The 18,385-nt window shown below is 36.4% G+C and overlaps 1 protein-coding gene across 1 annotated transcript in view; it reads left to right on the top strand.

Moving 5' to 3' along the window:
• Positions 1-18,385, top strand: part of RP1 (RP1 axonemal microtubule associated) — a 193,036-nt gene that overhangs the window by 39,855 nt on the left and 134,796 nt on the right. Inside the window, 10 exon segments of the mRNA XM_032919831.1 lie at positions 479-557; positions 1,288-1,363; positions 2,879-2,955; positions 3,058-3,089; positions 3,228-3,357; positions 6,232-6,335; positions 8,286-8,459; positions 9,099-9,311; positions 11,208-11,385; positions 12,822-12,953. Of these exon segments, the coding sequence (XP_032775722.1) occupies positions 479-557; positions 1,288-1,363; positions 2,879-2,955; positions 3,058-3,089; positions 3,228-3,357; positions 6,232-6,335; positions 8,286-8,459; positions 9,099-9,311; positions 11,208-11,385; positions 12,822-12,953 (1,195 nt within the window).

The following is an 18,385-nucleotide window of genomic DNA, read 5'->3' as shown; positions in this document are numbered from 1 at the left end:
TAACTAACTACTGCATTCTGATGTTTCCCCTAAATGCCATAATTAAGCCAAAAATATTTTCTAAAGGTACACCGCTGCTTTTGGAAGTCAGAATTTTAATTTAAAAAATAAGGAAGCTGTGTACTTTTGTTTTTAATTCTTCTAAAAATTTGACTTGATAAGTGAAAAGAAAATGCAACTTTACATTTTATATCTGCATTTCTAATGTTGAAATCTGCTGTAATTTGTAATTGTTTAGCCAATTAAGCTTTCAGCAGGTTTCTCTTTTCTGACTGACCCCATTCATCTGAATGGAACTATTCCCATTAACAAAGTGATCAGGCTTATTTACTTCTTTTATTTCAGGAAACCTATCTCTCTTGGTTCTTACCTTTTTATTAGCTGGTAGAGTTCTATGGCTTTATGGGTCTTTGGGATTTCACGGCTGAAGAATGCTCTTCTGTTTGGATTTGACTGAAATTTCTTTGATTGATTACAGACTGACATCTTTGCTGTTGAAGCTGTGCACCTAGGACATTTGTACAAGATTGTTATAGGACACAATGGTCTTGGATCAGGTCAGAAATCTATATAGTCACTAAATCCTGACTGCAGTTATTAACCTTGTCTTTGAAATACAATATTTATTTCCAAAACTGAATGTATGAGAACATTCTAGAAGTGAAAGACAAAGGCTTCTAAGGAAACTGTTCAAGTGACACAGCTACCTTATTGTATTACCATAAATTTCAAATGTTTTGTGTTCACTTTCACTATACTCTCAACCATTATGTTAAGGACACCATTTGCTACTACTCTGTCATTTTTTACTAATCCCTATGGAAAAACTGTGAAGAGGGGGAGCGTTTGTGTGATAAGACATTGAATATGCAGACATGCATTGAATTGTTTGCAGTCATGAGGCCTGTTAATCAAGCTCTTGAGCCTAAATATTGTAAAACATAGCAACTTACTTTGAGCCATGATAGTTTGCTATCTAATCTTCTTGACATTTTGATTGGCAAAACAAGTCTCATACAATGACTATGTTAAGTGAGGGGATGAAGTGCAGCAATCAGGGCCATGACAGCCAGGGAGGGACCTAGGAACTTGCAGGCCCATGAGCAAGCTCTGCAGTACCTAGAGAAGGTACTATCTTCACCCATCAGGGCGGTGGTGACTGTAGCAAACTGGCAGAGGAGCTTCAGATTTTGCAGTTCCAGTAGAAGAAAGAAAGCTATAGGAAGTCAGACTTCATTAAATCTGTCTCTCATGAAATAACTTTTTTCTTTCGTAATTTATTCTAAGGAAATGGCTGGTTTCTGGACAAAGTTGTAATCAAGGATCCTATAACAGATTTGGATTATACTTTCCTTTGTCACAGGTTGGTGGTGTTCCATTTGGGTTAGATTTTTAATAAATTTGTAATTACCCATGATTTTTCTTCTGAAATGTCCTGTCAAGGGAAATATGTGTTTCCTAAAAAATGAGATGAAATGGGTCCAATTCTTTTTACAGCTGAGTTATACCTGCCCCAAACCTCTAGTGCATTTGAGCTAATGAAAAAGCAATAAAAAGTTCTGCCTGGGAACTTTGCATTCTTGCACTTGTGAACTATTCAAGATGTGCTTTTTGACATATTCCACATATCCAACACCTTGGATCTGACATCAGCAGATCCATCTAGTCTTCAATGTCACTTGATGAAAGGCTTTTCAGAAGACTGGGTTGCTGTTTCTCTAGCAGACTGATCCTACTTCACTGAAGTTAGTGTGGAGATTAACTTGGGGTTCAATGAGCTCAGGATCAGACTCTAAGATCTTGTGAAATGGCTATTGCAAGCACAGCTACCTGAGCACATCTCTTTTTCTCATTTGCCTTGCAGCCAGTCACTGAACTGCAATGTAATATGAAGCAATCCTAACTTCCCTGCCTTTTCCCCTGCAGATGCTGCTGCTGTGAATCTTCTGTTCTGTAGCTCATTTCTGATTTTATCTACTCCTGATTAATTCTCAACGCCTTATGGAAAAATTATAATTGATAAAGATCAGTGCAAATATTAGGAATCTTAAAGTCCAGTCACGTTTGAATCTAGCTGCAGCTTGCCAGTGGCACCCCAATTCTATTTCCTCCTCTCACTTCTCTGAGTGAATAAATAACTGCCTGAGACAGCTCAGAGTGAGCGATGTGCACACTGAAACTGATTTATGTGTGAATAAGGGCTTTCTGCCTATCAGATACAGCACCTCATCTTTACCTGACGTAATTTTGATTCTGTATTCTAGATGAGATGAACTGCTATGAAGAGATCTATAACGCTAGCTTCATACATAATTTAGGGAGAGTTCAAATCCATTTCGGGCAGAAAAATACAGGGTATACACTAGATATTGTTGGAGCTTGCTGACCTTGCTCTCACAGTGTGTGAATCCTTTTGACTCAAATGGAGTCAGACTTAACTTACAGAAGTGTATGTGAAGCAAGTACAATGACATTGTAAAAGTATAGTTCAGACATGGTAAAAGTGTTGCCAATGTTGGATTTGTCTCCCTGTATAGGGATTTCCAGTTTTGGAAATTTGCATCCTGCTGTAGCCTTCTTGCAGACAGGAAGAGCAATCATGATGACCACTGCATCTTTTATTATTGATTTGGGATCAATATGAATTCTCTGATTTGTAATAATTGGTTTAGGCCCTGGTATCTCAGTCCAGGAAGTTTCATCAAGAACAAATAAAACCAAAACATTTTAGTCAAAAGCCACATTTTTGTATTTATTTCTGTTTGTCAGCTTTGAGACTTTGATACAACAGGAAGTATCAGTATGCAAGTGCCATATGTACAGCATTCTGGGAATTGGCAGTGAAGGTTATATTACTGAAATGGGTTCTGGTTTCTAGGTGGCTGGACCAAGGGCAGGATGATGGCAATATTGTTAGAGAACTGTTTGTGACAGATGCCAGCACATTTCCAGGAAGTAAGTGAAAATTTTTGGGAAGGAGGACCCAGCCTCATTGCAACTGTGTCAAATGGAATGAGGATGCTCTGTAAATTAATGACATGTTTTTTATCTGTACAGGACAAGAGCTGGAACTTAAGAGAGAAGAAACTGTAAGAATATACCTTTTTATTATTTATTTAAACCATTCAAATTATGCTTTGCATGAAATCAGGTCAGTTGTTCTTATGTATGTCAAATTCCTGTGTATTATCTTCTTATAAGTCTTTTCTGCTTGTTTACAAAACTAGTGGGCTGCCGAAAAGTGGAAATTTCAGAAAGGCAATACACTTCAGTTTTACAACAGGCTTACCCGTGGCTTCATTTGCCTCAGTCCAGATAGCAGCGTTGATGCTCTTGGTGACAAGAAAAACAAATATGGTAAAGTATTTTTCATGTGGATGTGTGCATAAAAGATACAGGAAAGGAGCACTTCGTAGTTCACTGTGATCTCCTATAGTGATTCCTGTAATAAATAAGACTAGATAATTATACTAAACATTTTCTTTACTTAAAATATTTACATGTATTAATGGCTATAATAACTCAGAAATTATATGCTTCGTTTACATATAAAGCACACCAAAAAAATCACATACGTTATCTTCTCACTGGCTTTCCCTTACCAAGTAGAAGTATTTTGTCATCTGCAGTTTAGTGCTCCCATGGAACTGCTATGGCAAGGACAGCTTATAGTCCTTTGTAACTAAATCCATCTAAGCTAACAAGTTCAAATTTTCAGGTATAGTTCATTAATAGAGAGTGTGCATAGATACATATGTCATGTATATGTATATGCATATGCATAAATTCATGTTGTTCCATCCTTGTCATTGCTTTTAATGGCACTCTTCCAGTTCCTCCTCTTTATCAGCTTCCATCCTACTGTGTTGCTAACACTTAACTATAACACATATCATATTAGGCACACATATTTTTGTTAGTTACCTTTGCAGAGACTGAGCAGCTCAGCCTTTCCAACATCTTCCCAGAGACCTTACACACACCTTTTTGGAAGTGATAGAACAGAATTTTTTGGGACACACCAGAGTGCATGGAGAACAGTGTAATAAATACTCCTTAAAGTAGCCTATAAAAGCACATGGAAAAGCTGCACCGGAAAATTCAAATGTATAATATGGGAGATCAGTAATATTGAAAGTTGGTGGTGTTCTGTTTTACTAAAGCTCTTATTAGACAGCAGTTTTGGTGCTGGAGTTCAAAGCATTTGGTGACTCAAATACCGAGTAACTCAAATCTTCTATCTGTGGCTTTAGGATTTTCAAGTGTCTCAAATGCCTGAAAGCAGTTGCACAGCATGGTAGTGTCCTTCCTCCAAGGAGATCCATTTAGGATCACAACTGTGAATTACTTGGTGACAGAACAAGCTACCTGCTTGTAGGAATTTGGTCTCTAATCTGTACTGACGCAGTAAGCACATTTTGCTGCTCTTAAATGCTGCATCTTCAACTGATGGATTGTATCTGATTTGGTTTAGGCAAATTAGATCATTTAGATATCACAGAGTTCATAATCTTCTAACATACAGAATTCAAGTTCACACTGCAGAATTTTAATGATTTTCATCTACGTGCACTGTCCTTTCTATAAATTAATGCATTTGAAATGGTATTTTTCAGACACAAATATGACATTTTTATTGCATTCTGTACCTTTTGGGTACATTTTTACATGTTAGATGTGAAATTAATGAGTGTTATCTCCACAATTTTAAATTAATAATATATATAATTGTTCAAGTGTAAAATCTGATGCACAACTAATAAATATCAGTAAAGATGATAAATATAATTAAATATATTAGAAAACTCAAAACAAAACTGGTATAAACTGACTGTTGATAAATTTAGATTGGAAGCCAGAAAAATGAGTAGTGTGATCTGCAATCTCCCAAGGATTTACTAATGATTAGGAATTAAACTGATAATCAAAAAAAGCTTGATATTTCTGAACAAGCTGCCCTGATATCAGAGGATCAGAGTTGGAGATACAGGAATAACCATGCATTCTTTTTTTACAGTTCAGAGTAAAAAACGAACATAAGTACAAAATGAGTGCGGACACTTATCATGCAACTCTTGTGCCTTCAGAACAACATTTTTCTTCCTTAACTTCTTTCAGATTTGTTTTAGTTATTTGTAGAGAAATTTACAAAACCTCTAGAATAGTCACGTGCAACAGAAGTCCACAAGCACTGACTTGGGAAGGTTGTTTAAATTTTCATTTAAGGGCTCTGCTTTCTTGTGTATGCTTTGGAATAAAGTCCTCTGGCATAAATTATCCACCTATCTTTCCTAATATAAAACTCTGCATTTCAGATACTGGTAGAACTGTTTAATTGTCTTCAGCAAGTCTAAAGCAATATAACTCAAAGGCCTTCAAAGTGGTGATGACATATCAGATGATGATTTGGTCTAGGGTGTTTTAATTTCTCAGGAAGCTTTATCTGTCTCTGAAAGCAGAGACCCATTATGACAGTTGTGTCCTCCCTATCTTGTCCCAAGGACTGGAAGCCCCGTCTGTATTTTATGATTTGTGGCATCATCCCAATGGGCACAATAACCTTTGGCTGCATGATTCTTATGTTCCCAATGACACTCTGAAAATCTTAACATTATGGACTCCTTCAGAGGCAGCTGCATCTTACAAATAGGCAACATAACGTTCTGGTAGAACAGTTTAAAAATATGAGGTGTTGCTGCTGGGAGCAATAAAAATCGCGCTACTTTAGTTTTCATCAGAATTTTGTAGCTATAATAGGTAATTGTTTGGAAAATTGGCCAGATTTAAAATTTTAGAAGCCATGAGCTATGCTGTGAGATTTGCTTTACAAATTCTGCTGTGGATATAGAGGAAATGAATTCTCTTTTCCTACCTGAGAGCTTTATATTCCCTACATCATCTGTTATTTATCATGTACATTCATTGCTATAGCCCAGTTCATTATGCTGGAGTCCTCAGCTCCTTTTTATGGATTTTTTTTAAACATATACACCAATAAAAAAAATTTGTGTCTTATCATTAGCTCTCAGGGTTTTTCTCCTCAAGGCAGTGAAACAGACAGTAGTCTCTAGATGTCTTTTCCTGAAGGAATGAGAGGATTCTTTGATCTATTGAGTTAAACAATTCATTCATTCTTTTCCCTTGAAAATGATAAATCATCAATTGTAATTAAATGCAAATATGAATTAAAATACTTTCATACTTCTATCATTTTTTTCATTTAACTCTTAGGCCTTTTTGATGTAAATGTCAAAAGGAGAAATATATGTATATTCAGCAGTCATCAGATGCCACGTCTTGCTCTTGCTCTTGTCAATGGCCTTGTAATTGGAAAGGTAGGAAATGCTGTTACTAATTTCTGCTTCATAATTACATGTCATTGCATGATTAAAAATAATGCTCTTTGTAATCTACCTAATAAATAATTGTGTTTCCAGTCAGATAAAGAGTTAAGAATTGCAGAACTGAACCTGGGAAATTGCCAATGAACAGGTGAATTTAGATACAGGGCTTTGTTTTCTTCCAGTTTACTTTTTACTCTTTGGTAAGATTTTTTAATAGACTAAATGATCTGGTGCAGGAATAGCAGGCCATTCCAAGCTGTAATTTATATCGGCTTGCCACATGCTGACAAGGTACCTGGAATGTCCTATTATCTCTCCTCTTTTTTTTCTTTTTTTTTTTTTTTTTTGTTAAGTGTAAATTCTAAAGATTGATTTTTAAATGTCCTTTTTTCCTTTGTGTCTTTTTCTAAGTATCATGCCTGTCATAAGCCAACTAATATATTCCACATTTGTTCAGACCCACTTTGATTTGTTTCCCCCCATCTTCAAAGTCTTACTATTGCCTTTCTTTCTCAGCACTTGCAGTACACAAGTAGACAAATGGAGTTGTAGAAGTCAGTTCTTTATAAAACTCTTCTCCTGGTGAGCAAAGATGTTTCCCTGTCACATTTTCATGTTCTTCTTCCCTTTATTTATCCAATCGATAATTTAATACTCAAAGCTGGTCCCACTCCTCTTTTACATGATGTGCATTAGCATTGGTGGGAATAGAGTATTCTCAGTAGAGTTAGGTTTTTCAGTGGGGCTAGTGTCAGGCTGCCATGCAAACTGTGAGACCTCCTTGCAGGACTTTCTGATGCTCGTGTTCATTAGTGTAACTCTGACACAGAGAATCCCTTGCAATCTGTCACATTGCAGTATACCTCACTACAGAGAGATTATTTAGTGGGTACTTAAATTTGAACTTTCTCTTTTCTGCTTTGCTGCTGACACCCTTTATGATTTCGAGCAACCTGTGGAAAATGTGAATCTCAATTTTGTTATATTTAGTTGTGTAAGATGTTCCTTTTCCCAGGAAATGTAGAAAAAGTTGTCATTTAAAACTTTCTGAGGTCCTTAGAATGAAGATAGGTAAATGTAAAACAAAAAGGCAATACAAAAGTTGCAATTTATGGTACATGTTTAATTATACTCTGAGGACATACTGGCTCACTTGTTTCACAACCACTTCAGAAATCCACACATTTTTTCCTTTACTTTTAAAGGTATATTGAATCTGATAGGGTTTTTTTGAGTATGAAGCTTTTTCTTCAGAAAGTGCCTTGGAAATGAAAATTTTCCCTGGAAATATTGATTCTTTGAAGTCCTAAACGTGCTGGAAAAATGTTAGATGATGTGAGCTAGAAGTCTTTTAAATTATTGGGCTGATTATTAGCATTTTATAGCCATTTGAAACCTAGTTTTGTTTAAAAATGAGAATAATGATGGAGTTGATAAAATATTTAAATATGTTTTGTATACTGTGTCTTTTATATAATGGGAGCACATAGAATTAAAACCTGAACAGGCAAGCATGGATAGCAAGTTTCTTTACTCTTTCACGTAAAACTTCTGACTCCCTGAGTGTTTAACACAAACACAGAGGCAAAAGGAGGAGGGCTGGTGGCAGAGTTCCTGTGGTTCATTTCCTGGCTATGTCAGTCTTACACTTCTGCTACTCTAAATCCTTCTCCAATTGAGGCACCCTGGTATCTTTCATGTTATTTTCAGATCTGTGTCACTTTAAAATGAACTGTTTCTGTGCTCTGAAGTTCCATAAAGTCTACAATTTTAGGACTTAAGTATTAGAACTGAAAATCTGAAAAATATAAAGATGTTTTCACACTTGAGTGGTAGTACTGTGGAAACTCAAAGAATACAGAACCTATATTGTAATACTCTTTGTTTAGGATTTTGCCATATAGTTCATATAACTTATTATTCCTACTTTCACTATGCTAGAGCAAAGACAAAGCATGCTGTGAGCTCTGTGTTCACCTTCAACCAAATGGTTGTGCCATTCTTGAATCAGCCAGGAGCCCAGGTCACACCGTCACTTTCAATCTTCATGGCAAAGTAGCTGATGAAACAACAGGATATGCTGGACTTTCCAAAGAATTTGTTGTGCATGTCAAGGTAAGGTGGGCAGAGGGAAATTAAGAAGACCCTTCTAAAATTTTCTGTAATAAAGCAGATTTCGAATCAAATGTCGGGGGATTGCAAACTAAAAGAGTGATCCACCAGGTGGAGCTAAACTACAGCTTAACAGGTAGGCGGCACTTGCCAAGTTTCGCTTTACCACTCTCCTGGGGCGAGAGGTGCCAGTACTGCAGCTGGTATACCTACTGGGGTGGGCTATAACACAGACAAGAAGCGTGTCTCAACTTTGTAGCCAAGCTTCGAAAAGTAGGAAGGGAGGTACATATAGGAGAATTGCATGGGAAATTACTCAAAAAGAGAGAAAGTAAAAAGAGATAAGCTCCTTAATTTGCTGCAATCCTTGTGCTCTGGATGTTGTGCTTGTGCTGCTGATCAACAAAAAGTAGGGAAGCTGTGGAGTAGGGAAGGCTTTCCACTATTTATGTTAGTGTCTGCACAGAAAGCAGCAAATATTCGAAGACTGGAGATATATTTGAATTACTTGGGACTCACTATTTTATGTTTTATGCATGAATAATTGCTTGAAATAAAGCAGTGTGAACACTATCAATATCAAAGTTTAATATGGAGAAAAACTGTGCTATTCACAAAGGACTTCTTGTCTCTGATCTGAAGGGTGTGTTTCACCATGGTGCCATCATTCTGCTCAACACAAGCCTCTGCCAGGCTCTGTCCCTTAGACCTGATGGTAGCTGCAGTGGAGCAGGTCTGCAGCAGTCAGAATCCTACTGGAAGGTGCATAAAATTGGCTCTGGACTCTGCATGTTTGAAAGTGTGAGAAACCCAAGGATGTATCTGAAGATCAAAGATGACCAGTGTAATGGAACAGTAAGCATTTCTTGTTTGTATTTCCCTGTGGAGACAGTTTGAGTTAAATCGTCAGTGATAGGAGAGAATCTTTTTTTACTTGCTTGGATAAAAATTGGATAAAACATTGTTCAGATTTAAAAATTCTCAGATCTTTTCCTTCATTTGCCCAAGGAAAGATAGAAAGATATGGCAAGAGACGCTGTCATGTCTATTTGACACTTGACTGTAAAGATCTGATTATATGTTTAAATTACTCAGAATGTGGATGTAGTTAAAATTCATGTGTTGCTAGAGAGCTGGTGACTGTCAAAACTCTGTTGTGTTAATTTGATTTTTATTAAACAACCACAGTTAGACTGGTGTGAGTTTGGAAATTGTTGCAGCAATGTTGGCGTCCCAGCTTTTACAAATGATGGTTTTGTCTGAAATGAAGAACCTGTTTTTGTTTTGGTTTGTTTTTTTAATTCATCAGGCAACCACATAGAGTTTATTCTTCAAATACCTCACCAGTAGCCTGTACATTTAGTAATAACTAAACTCAGATTGGGGGATGGTTGAAATATTTGGATTTTGGGACCCATAACATTCTCTATCTGGTAAGAGTTTAACTATTGCAGATTTACATCTGAGAGCAAAAAGGAGAATGAGACACCAGTATTTGCTCATTAGACTCAATGTTTACTGATCCTATGACTGTTTGCTGATATGAACTGATATAATTGTTTTGAATATGTGAGAACACAAACATGTTCAGGAGCTTAAAGTGGTATTGAATCTAAATAAATTGATGATAAATCCCACTAAAGGGTCATTAAGAAGTAAGCAACTGCATACTGCACTGGCTTGCAACGTGAGTCTGTTCATCCAAGTTAAAATATCTCATATTCTCACATAATTTTGATTTGGGAGTTTCACCCATGTGAGTATGAAATAGAGCTGTGTAAGAACTCAGATGTCAGGTCCATGAGACCTTTGTCATTGACTCCAATACAGTTTGATCAGAGATTAAGATATTTGAACCATATTTTGAATACAGGCTTACTTTTTCAGCAGTGCCTTCACCAATGGATTAGGAGGTCTGGATAAAAAGGAGTATTTAATGTACAGCTTGTATGTTTCTCTCTAGCAGTTCGTGTATTTTGAGGTTAAAAGTGTAATATATGAGAGTGAGTACTCTTCTCTCTGAGACATGTTAAATTGGGATTTTTATAGTCTTTATCTGGTACTGGCCAGAAGAATATTCTGAAAACACAGGAAACTTTGATGTCTCAGCCCATGTTACTGTGACTGCTACATTTGTGTGTGGTCCTGTGTGCTTGAAAATCAAGAGACATGCTAATTTATCGCTATTAAACAGCATGGTGTAGAGGTCTATTGAGGCTTTGATTGTGTAAAGGCTTTGAAATTAATATTGTAAGTGCTATGAAATGGAGAAAAAATGTTAATAATTGCAGTTGATGAAAAGAGTAACAATATATTTAATAGATGTTACATTGTGTAGCATTAGCAAATTGTGCAATGTACCAATTTGTATATAAATATACTCTGTTTTCCAAAATAGGTATTTTCACATTCTCTAACCCTCTGAAAGTTGTTTAAATGGGGAAGTCCTTTGAATGTATCCTAGACTTTGCCTAAATTCTAACATAAATCAAAATGCTTTCATATGTGGTCTTTCACTTACTTACTCACTCAAATTATGAGATTAGACTTTCTGGTCACAAAGAAATAAAAAGGAATAAGGTGCAGGTATGTCTGTGCATGTGTGTGTGTAATAATGCAGCATTATGAAGAACCTAAAATAAAGCTGAAATGTTATTAGAAGGTAGTAATATTTAACTCTTAAAAACATCCAACTTGCCTAGCAACATCAGTTCAATTGTTGAATTCATGTTTTTGTTTTCAATTTCTTAGGGCACAGGTGATGAATACTGTCACTTTAGAATTGAGAAGAATTTGGAAACTGGATCTGTAAGTCTAGAATCAGTGCAACATAAAGGGATATATGTTGGTCTCCTGCCAGATGGCCAGACTAAGCCAGTCATTGACACTGGAGAGAGGAACATTTTTTTCTACCCACAGGTCATCAAATGTATGTGATTTCTTAATATTGTACAGTTTGCTTTAGTGAGTAGTGTTTCTAACTGAAAAAATTCAAAGCAAAAGTGTAAAAGCTAAATTTACACAATTTTCCTTGTTCTCTTTGAGTAATTTTAAGGGTGAAAAACTTACTGTACGCACACTGAATTTCTCCCACATACTTAATTACTTTTTCTATGTTTCTTTCTTTTTATAACAATAAATGATGCAGAAGAAATAAATTTTTTTTTTTGCTAGTTATTCATTATGTGATTCTTCTGTCCCATAGTCAGATTTGAGAGCTATTGCAGTCAAAAATCTTCCTCACTAGGGAGCTGACCTGTTCTAGTCAACTAACCAGGACTCAGAAATTAGCTCTCTGCACACTCTGGATCGTGGCAACTGGATTGTGTGCTGGTCTTTTCTCCTGAAGGGGAATGAGGTTTTTAATTTGTTGGACAATTATTTACCAAACACAGCCAGCTGACTTCGATTATAACTGCATGAAACAGGGGAATTACAGCACTTGTGTTCTTATCTGGTGGACATAGCTACAGAGATCAAGAAATGAAACATCTCATGAAAAAGCTAAACTGGACATCAGTTTGAAATTGAAGAATTCAGTCAGATTTTTGCCAGGCACAAGCAGAACAAACTCATCTTGAATGAGCTTGATCTTCTCATCTTACAACTGGTCTTATTATTAATTGTTCTATGTATATTGTTACCGAGACATATAGAAGCATTATGAAAGTCACTGTAATGGCATCCCTCCATTCAGTCCCTACTTGCTGCAAGGTGACAAGAGTATTTTGGTCACTGTGTCCTTGTAGAAATGAGGAAGGTATATTTTTCTTTGTTGCTTTTCAGAAGAACAGTCTTTTCAATGGAAATTCTCAACAAAGCAGGGCTTACTGATGCCATTAAAATGAAGCTAAATGTTTCTTTGTTATAGGCTTCAGTTCTCCTGAATCCGTGTTGCTCAGTAAAAGGAAGATGAAGGGAGCAAATATTTTCTATGAGAGCAACCAAGATTGTCTGTTTGCTACTTTGTTATCAGAAATGGCCTCTAGCATTTTTCATTTCAGTGTTCACTCTTAAAGGAAACACCAGGAGGGTGGAGAGGTTTATTCTTGGGAAGAATGCATTTTAACTAGTCATTTTGTTCATACATCCATGTTAAATAGTTACTTAGATTTTCAAAGCAGTAAAAGGACTTTTATTGGTATGCCAGATTTTTTTTCCACTTTTTGTGTCAAGCTACTAAATATAAAAGCCTATTGCTAGTGCCTGTGCAATACATAGAGAAAAGATTTCAATGATGTCCACTGTGTTGAACAATTGTGAGATCTGTTATTAGCATTTGTCACTGAATGTATGTGAAGCTTCCAAGCAGGAAAAAGCAAATGGTTTGTAGCTCATGACAGAATTTACATTTTATTGTTTTAGTTGGCCGGGAAAAGCCTATGGGAACATCTGCAGCACCCAATCAAGAGGAAAAAGACTTCAGTGAATCTCAGCTCCAACCAGCGAAAGCCCAGAAGCCAGTATCTCAAAGCCCTTTAACTTTTCCACCCTCAAGTAAGCAACAGTTTATGAAGTAGTTGTGATACAGCATTGTGTTATGTCTGCCTTCCATGCACGTTTACAGTGACTTATCCCAGGAAGGCCAATGAATAGCTTTTCTAGACTGTTGACTTATGCATCTATACATGCAACATAAAACACATTACTGATTACTGTTTTTTAAAAGGGCATTAGAATGTGGTTTATCGATAAGGCAACAATCGACGCGTACCTGTTGAATAACGTCACATTAGTTTTGTTTTTAAAGTAACTGGCCATCTATTGTGAGGACTATTTCTGTGGAAATTAAGAGGTTGATGTGATTCAGAGCCCAATCCAAGGCTCACTGAAAGTAACAGATTATTTCTCATTTATGCTCTCTCTTACAATTACATATTCTGCTTTATGATTCACTGAGGGAAATAGGAAGGTTTTGGTAACTGCATGCTAGCTTTATGCCTGTGTTTTAGCAGGTAGGAGTAGATAAACAATGTTCTGGTCATGCTTCTGAATTGATAGTCTACTGGATGTTGTGTTTTTTTTTTTTTTTTTTGCAAGAATAAACAACCACTTTCTTCTTTAGCTATGGAAGTTGCATAAATCGTATAAGACAATGTCTTCCCCAACTCAAAACATTTTATAGGAGTATTCAGCATCCTAGTAACCAAAGAAGATGTGACTAAGGAACTAAACAAAACAGGGAATGATACATCTCATAAGGAGAGGGGATGATTATGTTTACTTCCTGCCTCTCTTTTATCTCAAAGTACCCAAGGATGCTGTTTGCACAGCCTGAACAGTGTCACATTGCCGTGAAAAGCAGAAGGGATAAATGGAACTACTGAGCTTCACACAGCATATTGAGGCACATCCACATGGTGGAAAAGTATCTGTTACTTTGAGTAAGCTTTAGAGGCAAGATTATATTAGAGCTTCCACTAAGAGAGACATGCTTAGTCAGCTGCAGGTAGTCCCAAAAACATTCATGTAGCAAATAATTCAGGTGGGTTGCTGATTTGATTTTGAGCTTGGTCCTCAGACTGCTATTTCAAAGTGTACATGAAAAGCCTACCAATGTGAACAAGATATCAAATATGGCATACTTGTTCATAGGGTATAATGTGAAGTATAAGGAAGGATTTAAAAAAAATTTGTTTGAACTCGTGGTTCAATTCATAAGTGTGGATTATTATTATTAATTACGATTGTTTCTTCCAATGTTGTTTCCATTCTTAGCTCAAAATACTCACTTTCAGTTTCTAATCTGTCAGAGTTCATGCTGTATCATTGTGTTAGCCTTCCCAAAGTGTTGTGGGTTGTCAGCAATTGGTAAGATATGCTGTATTTGAAACCCATGGCAACAATACACAAGCCATCAAACCTGTTTTCAAAGAAGCTGGATGTTTTTAGTGTTGGATGTAAATGATCCTTTTATAGAAGCAATATCTGCTGTGAAATTGGTTACACAGAGACTATAACTCTTTGTAAGAAATATTTCTAACATTCATAAATTTGGACTCTGCTTATGCAAGATGAATAGAAATATCAAAGTTACTCTGCCCTTCAAAAGAGATGCTCATTTTTAGTAAGATATATTAACTTAGAATACTTTAAAGGTGACTGATTTTTGATATGTAGAGGTGAGCCTTAATTTTTAAACTGATTTTCATTAGAATGCTCATTTGCTTTTTCACTCCCAGCTAACATTCGAGGAAAAGGGTGATGTTTGTATTGAGCATACAATCCAGCAGTACACTTAGAATCCAAACTCAGAGCAGATTAACCCTTAGGCTGACCAGGCCATCTTTATATCTGTGTCTGCTAACCAGTAGCTGTGTTTTGGTGGTTGTTTTCACAAATAATAATTGATTTAGCATTAATTAAACTGAAAACTGTGCTGCAGCAGTTGGGGCTTCTCCTGTTGCAGCATGAGTTCTCTGTTCCTCAAAAAGTTTCTTTCACTGTACAAGGATGATGGTTGGTCTCAGCTTCTACTTAACAGCTCGCAGAATGGAGTGAGTGTCAGAGACAAGTCAGCTAAAATGTGAGCAAGACACCATGTTACAGACTCAAGACAGATCAAATGCACTGCCCAAAACAGAAGGGAAATACTATATACATAGGTAGAGGACCACAAAGTCTAGGGATAAAGGAGATGAAGCAGAAGACACTAAAACCTTAAAAATAACAAATTGTATCTCTGAGAAATTATTTCTATACCTACCATGTTCCTTTCCTGTATGTCTGGAATACTGTTAGTTGCTGCTAATATTTAGTATATTTTACTTACAATGGAAAAGAAGATTCTAATAAATTCTGATCTCATTTCCATTTGGATTACATTGGAAATAATGATACAAAAAGGTGTAATAAAAATGTGTCAACTTTAGTGTCCAAGCTTCTGCTCTAAAGATTAGTTTTTCTGATGGTTCATTTCAAAAGTGTCACTCAGTCATAACGATCCTGTCTCAGAAGATCATTTCTTTTTGCTTTAGATTTAGGATAAGTAAATTAAAAATAAAGTTGTTATGAAACTGCATGAAGAGCTGTGACTTCACCATTCTCATGCAGACCCATCAGAATGAATTTTTGTCGCAATAGATTTACAGCACGGTATCGTGCAGTGTGTAACCTCCCATGACTAATGGAGGGTAACCATCAAATCCTCTTTTCAGGCTGGAATATTTTAGCCTGTAGCAAATCAATGCCACTGATTTCCATTTATAAGAAGAGCCAGTAAATTATGAGGCAAAAAACATTCCAAGCCTGTGAATTGTTTGTGCATTAAAATTGTTTCCAAGAGGAAATAGTCTGAGGTTGCAGTAGCTGCTTAGGGTAGCAATAGCCCGAGTATGGAGTTCTTGTGCTAAGCCTGTGAAGCAGCTTGGGATTCCTTATGCTTCTTGAACACCTGTGCATCTCATGAAAATATTAATCTCTGTGTAAGAAAGATGTGGGTTTAGATAGCTGGAAGGACCTCTAGCTTTCAGAGTTATAGGTGAGAAGCTAGGTAACTACAGTTACAGAATGTTATATAGTCAAGTTCTCAAAAATATTTATTATACCAAGCAACTATTTTGCTATAGTTCTTTCAGTCACTGAAAGACAAGTGTGATCAAGTTTTCAGTCAGGTAAATACAAGATGTTTGCCTTTTAGCTTCATTTTCAATATGTAGATTTTCTTATTTTCTTTCAGAATAACTTGTTCTCAGTCATGATGAAGTATCTAATAAACCCAGCAATTTTTATGACGCTATTGCCTATTTCTAAATTACTGTAACCAGATAATTCCAAAGTCATACTACTACTACTGTTAAAAGCACTGTTGTAAAAGCCATACTATTGCAGTTCTGAATTTCTTAAAAATTGATCAACTAAATTTTAGAATCTTTACCAAGGCTGAAATTTCCCCTGGCTCCAGAATTTAGTCCTTTCTTGTTATGTAACTTGGTACTGGATCCTAATTCCTTTGCAATTCCCTGTGCAGTTATTCTACATCAGTTAAGAGTTCAGTGCTAGCACATCATAATTCAGGTTTGGTGCTTTAGTTACCTTGTTAATTAAACCTATAGGACAATCAATCCAAGAAACTATGTAGTTCATTCTGAGTTCAACTTTTAAGAGAAAAGGCATTTATTTACTATTGTAAAACTGACATTTAAGGAAATTTAAAGGGAAGATCAAGACCATGTCTCAGTATTGAATCGATCCTTCTTTGCTTACCCAGTTTGCTTCAGATGTGTTTCAGCAGAATATGGAATTTGTTGCTCAAAAAAGTTTATTGAGAAGCAGGTCTCAAGGATTCAAAACTGTTTTTCACTTTGCCTTCAAGCTGATATTTTAGTGCTAGCGGCAAAGCACAGTCAGATAAATTTTGCAGATTTCTGTCATAGATACTGCTTTATTTTCGTAGGATCATAGAATGGTTTGGGTTGGAAGGGACCTTAAAGTTCATCTAGTTCCAACCCCCCTTCCTCTGGCAAGGACACCTTCCACTAGACCAGGTTGCTCAAAGCCTTGGGCTTGGCTGAGATAGACTTAATTTTCTTCACAGCAGTCTGTTCTGGTGCTGTGTTTTAGCCTGGTGACCAGAGCAGTGTTGATAACACACTGTTTTAGGTGTTGCTGAGCGGTGCTTGCATGGCACAGAGTCCACCTCAGTTTCTCTCTTTGCCCTCCCAGCAAGTAGGCTGGTGGAGGTGACAACGGCAAGGGGCTGGGATGGGACAGCTGAAGAAAGAGATACTCCATACCGTATATTGTCATGCTCAGAAATAAAACCGAAAGGGAGTTTTTCCAAAGTAGCTGTTCCTTGGGGACTAGCTGGGTGTTATTCTGCTGGAGGTGAAGGATTGTTCGTTTTTTTTAATATTTTTTCTTTTTTTTTAATTTTGCTTTGAGGCAAAGGTGTTTTCATAAGTGAAGGGGGAAAACTCCAGCCCAGAGAAACCCACCACAGTATTTTAATCAAGCAAATAAAAAAGTAAAGGGCTCTGATAGCAAGGTATGTAGTGGAGCAGGAACATACATAGTGATGCAGTGGGGATCCTTCAACAAATCCATACCAGTGGCTATTTATGAATTCTGCAAAATTGCAAGAGAATTCCATTATGTGTTTGGAGCCTCTGGCCTCCAAAAGCTTGGTTCATAGAAAGCTGCTTAATGGATGAAGAATGAGCTGGGGGATACAAAAGAAAATTAATCTGCAGCGCAGATTATAGTCATTATGGTTAGCATGTTAAAAAGTCTCTGCAGTTGCATGGGAAGGCCTCATGGAGAGCAGTTTGGAAATCCCTGCAGGATACAGTATATAGACAATGTGTTAGCTCATTTTTTCAAATTTAGGGTTTTTATCTGCCTCTTGTGTCAGAACAGATTATAAATTCTTGTGGTCAAGGGCTCCCACTTTCAGAGAAGACCTTATGGTCAGCAGTCACTTTATTGAAAAGTGGTGTTCCAGACATCTGATATTTGTAAACTCCACTTTGATTAGAATACTCAAAACTAAATTTCTTTACCCCTTTATCCCAAGAGAGTCTATTTTTTCATCTCTCATGTGGAGATGTGTCTCTTGAAATCTTTGTGCTTATATATATTTCTCTTAAGGGAGATGGAAGATCAATAGGTGTTATTCTAAAGTGAAATATCTGTTTTCCAAAGTTATATTTGCTCAGCCATTAAATTTGTGAAATTTATACATAAAGTAGTACTGTGCTGCTATTGTCTTATTCATACAGGACCTGCCTTAGCCAAATGCTGGCACTCTATGCATAGGTATAGCTGGGCAAGGATATATTGTGCTCTTTTTTGAGTATTTTACAGTATGTAATGAATATTTAACTTGAAGAAAGTTAATTTCCTGAATGATTTTTTTTTTCATTTGAAATGAAAATTGTCTATTCTCAGACATGTAATTCTGCTGATAATGTCCCAACACAAGGCATTAG

The sequence above is a fragment of the Strigops habroptila genome, chromosome 1 (genome assembly GCF_004027225.2).
Source record: "Strigops habroptila isolate Jane chromosome 1, bStrHab1.2.pri, whole genome shotgun sequence".
NCBI classification, from domain to species: domain Eukaryota; kingdom Metazoa; phylum Chordata; class Aves; order Psittaciformes; family Psittacidae; genus Strigops; species Strigops habroptila.
This window is presented reverse-complemented; position numbering and strand designations above follow the sequence as displayed.